Genomic DNA, 12,923 nt, shown 5'->3' on the forward strand with positions numbered 1-12,923 from the left:
GCAGACTATAAATAAACAGATGACTAAATCTTTCTGTTTGCATCAAAGCTGAGGTAGCAGAGGAGAACATTGTTAAAAGCTCCAAAAAATGCTTCACTATTTATTTTCCCCTACTGCGTCTTGTACACAAAGACACAGACACACACACACACACACACTGTAAAAGGGTCAGATAGACTGGAACAACACTGCTGTCTGTGTCAGACAATGGGCACAACCACACACTACCACGCTGCCATGCTATCACGCTACCACGCCAACACACTACCACACTACCCAGTGTGCTGAAGTGTTCCTGTAACCATGTTTGACTGCCTAACAGCGTACAAATACAGTACATTTCATTAATTGAATGAGTAAACACACATACTGTAGCATGTGTACGGAGTGTTGTTTCTTTGTGTGAGTGCAAGACCTTCTGCACTCACACAAAGAAAGTGCCTGCATGGGCGTGTGCGTACATGCATGTGTTTAAACATGAAACTGTTTTTGTGCAGAGCCGCTTGTTCCCCGCAGTGTCTGTCAGTGTGGCTTCGTCTCTGTGGGGGTTGGGAGCCAGGGTCAGGGGGAGTGTGTGTGCGTGTGTGTGTGTGCGTTTGCCTGTGTGTGCTTGTGCATATGTGTGTGTGCGGCGTGTGCATGTGTGTGTGATCCTCCTCATAGCGCCTCTACCTGCCTCCAGCACTCTATCTGTCAACATGACAGCATGATGACAGTGTCAGTTTAGGAGCCAGCTAGGCAGCTTAGGGCTTAGGGAACAGGTCACATCATACTGATGCATACTGTACATTCACAGTGTGTAAATTATGTACCACTGGTGAGTGGGTGGTGGGTGGCACGTAGCTCAATACTGACTAAAGTGAACCATGAATAAAAAGAGGGAGAAATACAGTGCATTTACTCTATAAAGAAGCAGTAAATGAAGTGGTAATAAAAAACAGCTCAAATCAAATCAAATGACAGTCACATGTGCCGAGTACAACAGATGTAGACCTTACAGTGAAATGCTTACATACGAGCCCCTAACAAACAATGCAGTACAAATAAGAATAATACATAAAAGTAACAAGTAATTAAAAGAGCAGCTGTAAAATAACAATAGTGAGACTATATACAGGGGGGTATCGGTACAGAGTCAAGGTGTGGGGGCACCGGATAGTCGAGGTAAATGAGGTAATATATACATGATGATATAGTTATTAAAGTGACTATGCATAGAGGAAAACAACAGAGAGCAGCAGCGGTGTAAAAGGAGGGGGGGGGGGGCGGCAATGAAAATAGTCTGGGTAGCTTGGGGGTAGAAGCTGTTTAGAAGTCTCTAGGACCTAGACTTGGCGCTCCAGTACCGCTTGCCATGTGGTAGCAGAGAGAACAGTCTATGACTAGGGTGGCTGGAGTCATTGACAATTTTTAGGGCCTTCCTCTGACAACGGATGGCAGGAAGGTCCTGAGGTCCTGGATGGCAGGAAGCTTTGCCCCAGTGATGTACTGGGCCGTATGCACTACCCTCTGTAGTGCCTTGCGGTTGGAGGCCGAGCAGTTGCCATACCAGACAGTGATGCAACCAGACAGGATACTCTCGATGGTGCAGCTGTAGAACCTTTTGAGGATATGAGAGCCCATGACAAATCTTTTCTGTCTCGTGACGGGGAATAGGTTTATCGTGCCCTCTTTACGACTGTCTTGGTGTCCTTGGACCATGTTAGTTTGTTGGTTATATGGACACCAAGGAACTTGGAGCTCTCAACCTGCTCCACTACAGCCCCGTCGATGAGAATGGGGGCGTGCTCGGTCCTCTTTTCCCTGTAGTCCACAATCATCTCCTTTGTCTTGATCACGTTTAGGGAGAGGTTGTTGTCCTGGCACCACACGGCCAGGTCTCTGACCTCCTCCCTATAGGCTGTCTTGTCGTGTCAGTGATCAGGCCTACCTTAGTTGTGTCATCGGCAAACTTAATGATGGTATTGGGGTCGTGCCTGGCCATGCAGTCATGAGTGAACAGGGAATACAGGAGGGGACTGAGCACGCACCCCTGAGGGGCACCTGTGTTGAGGATCATCGTGGCGGATGTGTTGTTACCTACCCTCACCACCTGGGGGCGGCCCGTCAGGAAGTCCAGGATCCAGTTGCAGAGGGAGGTGTTTAGTCCCAGGGTCCTTAGCTTATTGATGAGCTTTGAGGGCACTATGGGGTTGAACGCTGAGCTGTAGTCAATGAATATCATTCTCACATAGGTGTACCTTTTTGTCCAGGTGGGAAAGGGCAGTGTGGACTGCAATAGAGATTGCATCATCTGTGGATCTGTTAGGGAGGTATGCTAATTGGAGTGCTTCAACATTTCTTGCTGTTTGGGGTTTTAGGCTGGGTTTCTATATAGTACTTTGTGACATCGGCTGATGTAAAAAGAGCTTTATAAATATATTTTATTGATTAATTGATTGATTGGGTCTAGGGTTTCTGGGATAATAGTGTTGATGTGAGCCATGACCAGCCTTTCAAAGCACTTCATGGCTACAGACGTGAGTGCTACGAGTCAGTAGTCATTTAGGCAGGTTACCTTAGTGTTCTTTGGCACAGGGACTATAGTGGTCTGCTTAAAACATGTTGGTATTACAGACTCGGACAGGGAGAGGTTGAAAATGTCAGTGAAGACACTTGCCAGTTGGTCAGCGCATGCTCACAGTACACGTGCTGGTAATCCGTCTGGCCCTGCAGCCTTGTGAATGTTGACGTGTTTAAAGGTCTTACTCATATCGGCTGCGGAGAGCGTGATCACACAGTCTTCCTTTTTTATTGATCGAGTCACTGGTGCTTCCTGCTTTAATTTTAGCTTGTAAGCAGGAATCAGGAGAATAGAATTATGGTAAGATTTGCCAAATGGAGGGCGAGGGAAAGCTTTGTATCTCTGTGTGTGGAATAAAGGATGTCCAGAGTTTTTTCCCTCTGGTTGCACATTTAACATGCTGATAGAAATTTGGTAAGACCGATTTACGTTTCCCTGCATTACATTTCCCGGCCCCTAGGAGACCCGCCTCTGGGTGAGTGTTTTCCTGTTTGCTAATGACGGAATGCAGCTCATTGAGTGCGGTCTTAGTGCCAGCCTCAGTCTGTGGTGGTAAGATACCGATAAACTCTCTAGGTAGATAGTGTGGTCAACAGCTAATCATGAGATACGCTACCTCAGGCGAGCAAAACCTTGAGTCTTCCTTAGATATTGTGCACCAGCTGTTATTTACAAAAATACATAGTCCACCACCCCTTGTCTTACCAGACACCACTGTTCTATCCTGCCAATACAGCGTATAACCAGCCTGCTGTATGTTGATAATGTTGTCGTTCAGACACGACTCCGTGAAGCATTAAATATGACAGTTTTGAATTTCCCATTGGTAGTTTAATCTTCCGCATAGGTCATAGATTTTATTTTCCAAAGATTGCATGTTTGCTAGCAAAATGGAAGTCAGTGGGGGTTTATACGATCGCCTACGAATTCTCAGAAGGCAGCCCGCCATTCGGACCCTTTTTCTCCACATTCTCTTCATGCAAATGACCGGGATCTGGGCCTGTTCCCGGGAAAGCAGTATGTCATTCACGTCGGGCTCGTTAAAGAAGAAAAATTATTCTGCCAGATCGTGGTGAGTAATCTCAGTTCTGAAGTCCAGAAGTTATTTACGGTCATAAGAGATGGTAGCAGCAACATTATGTACAAAATAAGTTAAACAATAAATTACAAACAAGGAATGCAAGGAAACAAAAAAACACAATTGGATAGGAACACGTAAAACGTCAGCCTTCTTCTCCAGCCTTCTTCTCCGGTGCCAGCTGTTCAATAGTGTAAGTTAACTGGATAAGGTAGCAACATTTCAGTAACTTTACCAAAAAAGGCATTTATTTGCAGAGATCCCGGTTGGAAGATTCCGGAATCAGGAAGGGTAACAGCAAGATATCCAGGAATCTTCCAACTGGCATTTCTGGAAAACCTACATGGCAAATTTTGTAAAATGTTACCAGCGTTTTGTAAGCCTAGTACAGGGAAACTAGAAATCCATACCTTTTCTCCATTGGCGCTCCCCAGAACATAGCAGCCCATTATATGAATGAGGTTGGGCTCAGGATTCAGCTTGCTCATAAACTGACTCAACTTCTTCCAAAACCTGTCAAAGAAGAGAGGGAGAGATGAAATTATTCTATATGTCTGAAATAGTGTATGACTTTAGTCTACACTGTATGTATCTGAAATACAGTGACAGTTATCAAGGTGATATTGTTGTCAGAAGTGAGTTGTCTTACTGGATCATATCCTCCTCCTTCTCCACTTTGGCAAATGTGGCCACTTTGTTCTTGAGCAGGTACAGATGCCCCGGACCTCCCTGGAGAACAGGTTCATTTCAGTTACAGTATGTTCATGTAGAAATAACAGCAGCAGCAATAAGCTGACCTGAACACTGATTTTCAAACAGTAAGACCACATTCTCACAGAGTGTTCTTTAATGGAAGCATTTCCAACATAATCCAGGTAGAGATATACCCCAGGGCAGCTGTCTAGGCCCCCTAATTTTTAAGTGTTTACTAATGGCCTGCCACTGGCACTGAGTTAACCCTGTGTGTCTATGTATGCTGACGACTCAACATTATACACTGCAACACTTAACATAGAGTTGCAGTCAGTTTTAGAATGGGTAGCAATAAGCTTGTCCTAAATATTTCAAAAAATAAAAGCATTGTATTTGGGACAAATCATTCACTAAAACCTAAACCTCAACTAAATCTTGTAATGAATAAGGTGGAAATTGAACAAGTTGAGGAGACTAAACTGCTTGGTGTAACCCTGGATTGTCATGGTCAAAACATATTGATGCAATGGTAGCTAAGATGGGGAGAGGTCTGTCCATAATAAAGCGCTCCTCTGCTTTTTCTTGACATCGCTATCAACAAAACAAGTCCTATAGGCCCTAGTTTTATCACACCTGGACTACTGCCATAGACATAGGCAAATTACAGTTGTCCCAGAACAGAGAAGCATGGCTGGCCCTTAAATGTACATGGCGAGCTAAGATAAATAACAATCACTCCTGGCCCAAAGTAGAGGAGAGATTAACTGCATCACTACTTGTCTTTGTGAGAGGTATTGACATGTTGAACAACTAGCACACAGCTAAGATACCCATTCATACCCCACAAGACATGCCACCAGATGTCTCTTCGCAGTCCCCAAGTCCAGAACAGACTCTGGGAAACAAACAGTACCACATCAAGTAACTCACACAGATGTAGCCCTTTCCTGCAGTCAAATAACCTAGTGGCTTCATCAGTGGAACGTTATTAATATTTTTCATAATTTCATAGTTAATCAACATTATTATTGTTTAAACGCAGAAAATCTGGTGTTTCTATGCCAAACAGTTTTGTTATATTTCTGTCTTCTGTGATGTAATATTAGGATGCAAACTCAAAATGTAATACATTTCAACTCTATATCTGACATGGTACAAGTATGTTATTTTTTAAGCACATAACCATGTGTGAGATGTACACTTTTGTTTCAATGTAGATTTGTTTAAGACTACCAATAAACACTCTGTGTGACCCTGATTTAGCTCACTGCAGTAAAAGGTTAAAAAACATAAAACTACACCTTATGAAACAACGCACACTGTGAAGAGACACACACACAGACATGCACACATGCATTGTAATGTAATATTGTTGTATTGTGGTATTATAAATGTTGCATTGTAGATATGTAGTGGTCAAGTAGTGGTGTAATAATGTGTTGTATGATACTGTTTTATAAAAAAGGTTCTCTCAACCAGCTTCTCTTTCCTCTCTCTCACCTGACAGAAGATGAGCATGTTCCAGATCTTACAGCCTTTCCTATAGGCCGTCAGCTTCTTCTCTATCTCCTCTGTGATTGGAGGGAATGAAAGAGAAAGAGAAATAAATGTTCCTTTCTGCTGTCATAAGACGGGAGAGAGGTCACATACGGTACAATGGACAGGATCCTTATTCAGTGCACGCAATGAATCTAAGAAAACATCACACAATCTACTTACCAATGATGTCATCGAATGTGGCATGTTCATGATCCTACAGAAAAAGTTCAAATTGAAGGACCCAATAAGACAAGACAGTTCTAACTACCGGGGTGGTTTACGTCAAGCAGTCGATATTTTCCATATGAACCGTTTTCATTATGAAGTGTAGAAGAGACTCTCCAAAATCAATATTACAGTAATCTGAATGTCTAAGTTATTACCATAACATACAGTAGGAGTCGCGTAACGGATGAGTAGATGAGAGGAACTCACATAAAGGATGGGGATGACGGAGGGATCGTCCCTACGGATGATGTTAGGAACATATTCAGCCTTCGGGACCTTGGAGGATATCAACTGGAAGAAGACAGACAGAAAGTCTCAACTTCTATACGAATGTCAATGAAAAGCTGTCTACAATGGGTACATTATATACTGTAAGAAATATCGTAATAAGAACGGAAGTAGTACAAATAAAAGTTCAGAAACCAATCTACTTAGTGCTACGATATCAGTTGAAGGCAGTATTGCATAGAGCTAGAGACGTATTTTACTACAGTTTACTTTTTTAATTCATAGCTACACACTGTTAATGACTATGAGTATAACAGAACTCATATGGCAGGCAAAAACCTGAGAAAAATTCAACCAGGAAGTGGAGGATCTGAGAATTGTAGTTCTTCTTTCTAGTCCCTTTCGAAACTACAGTATTTGTGGGGTCACATTGCACTTCCTAAGGCTTCCATTGGCTCTCTAAAGCCTTCAGAAAGCAGATTGAGGCGTCTCCTGTCTCTGGGCAGAGTATACTAGCACAGTTTGTCAGTGGTCTGCCTAGTGACAAAGAGATTGGAGATGCGTGGTCCCGCGACCATGCTGTTTTTTCTTTTTCTCTTTGAATGAATACACTATTGTCCGGTTGGAATATTATCGCTATTTTACGAGAAAAATACCATAAAAACATTTTTGTCTCGAAATGCGCTCGCGCGTTACCCTTTGGATAGTGACCTGAACGCACAAACAAAAGGTATTTGTTATTTGGACATAACTATGGATAACTATGGTCCAAATACCGATTTCAAAAAGGCTTTACAGCGAAAGCAAAACATTAGATTAAGTTAGGAGAGTACATAGCCACAAATAATCACACAGCCATTTTCAAAGGAAGCATATATGTCACATAAACCCAAAACACAGCTAAATGAAGCCCTAACCTTAGATGATCTTCATCAGTCCTAGGACTTCATCACTCCTAGGACATCATGTTACACAATACATGTATGTTTTGTTCGATCAAGTTCATATTTTTATTAAAAAACAGCATTTTACATTGGCGAGTGATGTTCAGAAATTTTTTTTTTTTTTTTAAATAGCTTTACGGAGAATATTCTGAGTACATAGCTCAGCCATCACAGAAAGCTATACAGACACCCGCCAAGTTCGGGGCAATCTAAACTCAGAATTAGTATTAGAAATATGCTCTTACCTTTGCTGATCTTCGTCAGAATGCACTCCCAGGACTGCTACTTCCACAAGAAATGTTGTTTCTGTTCTAAATAATCCATATTATTCGTGCGTTCAGGTCACTATCCAAAGGCTAACGCGCGAGTGCAATTCGAGACACAAAAAGTCAAAATGTTCCATTACCATACTTAGAAGCACGTCAAATGCTGTTTAAAATCAATCTTTATGGTATTTTTTATGTAAAATTGCAATAATAGTCCAACCGGACAATAGCGTATACATTCAAGGAGAAAAAGAAGGAACAGCGTGCTCGCGGGACCATGCATATCCAATCCCTTTGTCCCCAGGCAGTCCACTCAGTAACTGAGCTCCTATACTCTGCCCAGTGACAGGAGAATGCTCAAACCACTTTCTGAAGGCTTTTGACAGCCAATGGAAGCCTTAGGAAGTGCAATGTGACCCCACAAATACTGTAGTTTCGAAAGGGACTAGAAAGAACAACTACAATTCTCAGATCCTCCACTTCCTGGTTGAATTTTTCTCAGGTTTTTGCCTGCCATATGAGTTCTGTTATACTCACAGACACCATTCAAACAGTTTTAGAAACTTCAGAGTGTTTTCTATCCGAATCTACTAATAATATACATATTCTAGTTTCTGGGAAAGAGTAGTAACCAGTTTAATTTGGGTACTTTTTTCATCCGGCCGTGAAAATACTGCCCCCTACACCTCAACAGGTTAATAACACACTGTTAATAACAGTTAATAACAACACACTGTTAATAAATATTAATAACAACACGCTGTTAATTACTATTAATAACAACACACTGTTAGTAACTATTAATAACAACACACTGTTAATAACAACACACTGTTAATAACTATTAATAACACACTGTTATTAACTATTAACAACACACTGTTATTAACTATTAATAACAACACACTGTTAATAACTATTAATAACACACTGTTAATAGCTATTAATAACACACTGTTAATAACTATTAATAACAATAACTCCTCTCCTTGCACTGCTATTTCTATTTTTTATTTTTTATTTTTGCTATGAGAGGCTGAATAACTGGTCTCTTTGGTGACCTGAGCATCTCACCATGATTTTGGGTGGGACGAAGTCCTCTCCCTCACAGGCTGCTCTCTCCATCTCTCTCTCCTCCTCCCAGTCTGCATCCTCCTGGGATCCTTCATCTAGAGCCCCTGAGGAGGACTGCAAGTCCCCACCTAACACACACACACACACACACACACACACACACACACACACACACACACACACACACACACACACACACACACACACAGTGGGGGAGAGATGAAAGGATAGCAAACATACTAATAAAGGAGAGTTTGCAATCAGAAGTGGTGCACCTGGCAGCTGGCTGTTTGCAGAGAGAACATAGAACAGGCATCATAGAGACAACCAGAGGAAACAGAACACATTATCCCTTCCCTAGACATCAACATCAATAAAGGAAACAGAACATAATCCCTTCCCTAGACATCAACATCAATAAAGGAAACAGAACACATTATTCCTTCCCTAGACATCAACATGAATAAAGGAAACAGAACACATTATACCTTCCCTAAACATCAACATCAATAAAGGAAACAGAACACATTATCCCTTCCCTAGACATCAACATCAATAAAGGAAACAGAACACATTATCCCTTCCCTAAACATCAACATCAATAAAGGAAACAGAACACATTATCCCTTCTCTAAACATCAACATCAATAAAGGAAACAGAACACATTATCCCTTCTCTAAACATCAACATCAATAAAGGAAACAGAACACATTATACCTTCCCTAAACATCAACATCAATAAAGGAAACAGAACACATAGACCACAGGTTACAGAGATATACAAAAAATGGAGATGAAAGACAATACTTTGAACAGACAACCACAGAGCTTGGAACAGACAATCATAGAGCTTGGAACAGACAACCACAGAGCTTGCAACAGACAACCACAGAGCTTGGAACAGACAATCATAGAGCTTGGAACAGACAATCATAGAGCTTGGAACAGACAATAATAGAGCTTGAAACAGACAACCACAGAGCTTGAAACAGACAACCACAGAGCTTGGAACAGACAACCACAGAGCTTGAAACAGACAACCACAGAGCTTGGAACAGACAACCACAGAGCTTGAAACAGACAACCACAGAGCTTGAAACAGACAACCACAGAGCTTGGAACAGACAACCACAGAGCTTGAAACAGACAACCACAGAGCTTGAAACAGACAACCACAGAGCTTGAAACAGACAACCACAGAGCTTGGAACAGACAACCACAGAGCTTGGAACAGACAATCATAGAGCTTGGAACAGACAATCTTTCCAAGATGGCGTAGCAGTTCAGACGTCCTATGTTCTCCTCTTGTCGTGTCCCGTATATATATATATATATTTACATATTTTCTTCGCATATCTTTTTACATATTTTTTTTCTAAAAACTCAACCTCAAAACACTCTCCTCCAACCCGCCTCACCAATTAAAAAAAAAAGTATTATTTACCTCAAATCTGAAATCCACAACAGAAGCTAGCCAGAGGTTAGCCATTTCACTGGCTAACGTTGGAGTTCAGCTAGCCACGGTTAGCGGTCCTCAGCTATCCATTAGCTCGATAAGCTATCGCCAGTTTTTGTACAGCGCGACTCAGACCAGAGCATACCGGACCTATTCTCTCTCTATATCCCCGGATTTCTACCGCAGGCTCTGAACTTTTACACCTCAATCTTGCAGCGAGCTAGCTGCTACCTGAGTGACTATTGGCAAACGTTGGTCCTGGAGCTAACATAAATTATTCCGGAGCTAGCCAGCTGAAGCTTTCCATCAGCCACTCCTGGGCTATTCCGGAGCTAGCAAGCTGAAGAGTTCCTTCAGCCACTCCTGGGCTACAATCACCTATCTGGACCTGTTTTTTACTGCCGATGCGGAACCCCATCGGGCCTTCACGACTGGACCACCGACGTTATCTGCCCGAGGGAGTTATCCAACTGGCCCCTCCGTAGTTAGCTATCTTATCGGTTGCTATCTGAATAGGTCTATCGGACAACGTTTTTGGGCCACTATAACTATAACTATTTTGCCAATTGGACTGGTCCCCCCTACCACACGGAACCCCTCTAATCTACAGACAGAAACGCACAAGGTGGCTAAAAACAGACCTCCCTCCATCTTCTACCAGCTTGCTACCTATGGCTCGGCTAGCTATCTAATTCTCACTGGACCATTTGATCACTCGGCTAAGCATGCCTCTCCTTAATGTCAATATGCCTTGTCCATTGCTGTTCTGGTTAGTGTTTATTGGCTTATTTCACTGTAGAGCCTCTAGCCCTGCTCATTATACCTTATCCAACCTCTCAATTCCTCCACCCACACATGCTATGACATCTTCTGGTTTCAATGATGTTTCTAGAGACAATATCTCTCTCATCATTACTAAATGCCTAGGTTTACCTCCACTGTATTCACATCCTACCATACCTTTGTCTGTACATTATACCTTGAAGCTATTTTATCACCCCCAGAAACCTGCTCCTTTTTCCTCTCTATTCCCGACGTCACAGACGACCAATTCTTATAGCTTTTAGCCGTAACCTTATCCTCATCCTTCTCTGTTCCTCTGGTGATGTTGAGTTGAATCCAGGCCCTGCAGTGCCTAGCTCCACTCCTACTCCCCAGGTGCTATCTTTTAAAGACTTCTGTAACCGTAATAGCCTTGGTTTCATGCATGTCAACATTAGAAGCCTCCTCCCTAAGTTTGTTTTATTCACTGCTTTAGCACACTCTGCCAACCCGGATGTCCTAGCCGTGTCTGAATCCTGGCTTAGGAAGTCCACCAAAAACTCTGAAATCTTCATCCCTAACTACAACGTTTTCAGACAAGATAGAACGGCCAAAGGGGGTGGTGTTGCAATCTACTGCGGAGATAGCCTGCAGAGTTCTGTCCTACTATGCAGGTCTGTACCCAAACAATTTGAACTTCTACTTTTAAAAATCCATCTCTCTAAAAACAAGTCTCTTACCGTTGCCGCCTGCTATAAACCACCCTCAGCCCCCAGCTGTGCTCTGGACACCATATGTGAACTGATTTCCCTCCATCTATCTTCAGAGCTCGTGCTACTAGGTGACCTAAACTGGGACATGCTAAACACCCCAGCCATCCTACAATCCAAGCTTGATGCCCTCAATCTCACACAAATTATTAATGAACCCACCAGGTACCACCCCAAAGCCATAAACACTGGCACCCTCATAGATATCATCCTAACAAACTTGCCCTCTAAATACACCTCTGCTGTTTTCAACCAAGATCTCAGCGATCACTGCCTCTATGCCTGCATCCGTAATGGGTCAGCGGTAAAACAACCTCCACTCATCACTGTCAAACGCTCCCTGAAACATTTCAGCGAGCAAGCCTTTCTAATCGACCTGGCCCTGGTATCCTGGAAGGATATTGACCTCATCCCGTCAGTAGAGGATACCAAGTTATTTTTTAAAAATGCCTTCCTCACCATCTTAAATAAGCATGCCCCATTCAAGAAATTTAGAACCAGGAACAGAGATAGTCCTTGGTTCTCCCCAGACCTGACTGCCCTTAACCAACACAAAAACATCCTGTGGTGTTCTGCATTAGCATCGAACAGCCCCTGTGATATGCAACTTTTCAGGGAAGTTAGAAACCAATATACACAGGCAGTCAGAAAAACCAAGGCTAGCTTTTTTCAAGCAAAAATTTGCTTCCTGCAACACAAATTCAAAAAAGTTCTGGGACATTGTAAAGTCCATGGAGAATAAGAACCCCTCCTCCCAACTGCCCACTGCACTGAGGATAGGAAACTCTGTCACCACCGATAAACCCACTATAATTGAGAATTTCAATAAGCATTTTTCTACGGCTGGCCATGCTTTCCACCTGGCTACCCCTACTGCAGTCAACAGCACTACACCCCCCACAGCTACTCGCCCAAGCCTTCCCCATTTATCCTTCTCCCAAATCCATTCAGCTGATGTTTTGAAAGAGCTGCAAAATCTGGACCCCTACAAATCAGCCGGGCTAGACAATCTGGACCCTTTCTTTCTAAAATGATCTGCCGAAATTATTGCAACCCCTATTACTAGCCTGTTCAACCTCTCTTTCGTGTCGTCTGAGATTCCCATAGATTGGAAAGCAGCTGCTGTCATCCCCCTCTTCAAAGGAGGGGACACTCTTGACCCAAATTGCTACAGACCTATATCCATCCTACCCTGCCTTTCTAAGTTCTTCGAAAGCCAAGTCAACAAACAGATTACCGACTATTTCGAATCCCACCGCACCTTCTCCGCTATGCAATCTGGTTTCAGAGCTGGTCATGGGTGCACCTCAGTCACACTCAA

The 12,923-nt window shown here is 42.7% G+C and overlaps 1 protein-coding gene across 1 annotated transcript in view; it reads right to left on the bottom strand.

The window, feature by feature from the left end:
• The window catches only part of LOC106580537 (NMDA receptor synaptonuclear signaling and neuronal migration factor), a 60,145-nt gene that overhangs the window by 5,777 nt on the left and 41,445 nt on the right, over nt 1-12,923 (bottom strand). The window contains exons 8-13 of the mRNA XM_014161724.3: nt 8,614-8,741; nt 6,309-6,392; nt 6,054-6,087; nt 5,835-5,905; nt 4,291-4,370; nt 4,052-4,154 (exon numbers count right to left, since the gene is read on the bottom strand). Coding sequence (XP_014017199.1) covers nt 4,052-4,154; nt 4,291-4,370; nt 5,835-5,905; nt 6,054-6,087; nt 6,309-6,392; nt 8,614-8,741 — 500 coding nt within the window. The remainder of the gene's footprint in view (nt 1-4,051; nt 4,155-4,290; nt 4,371-5,834; nt 5,906-6,053; nt 6,088-6,308; nt 6,393-8,613; nt 8,742-12,923) is intronic.

The sequence above is a fragment of the Salmo salar genome, chromosome 20 (genome assembly GCF_965601325.2).
Source record: "Salmo salar chromosome 20, fSalSal1, whole genome shotgun sequence".
NCBI lineage: Eukaryota > Metazoa > Chordata > Actinopteri > Salmoniformes > Salmonidae > Salmo > Salmo salar.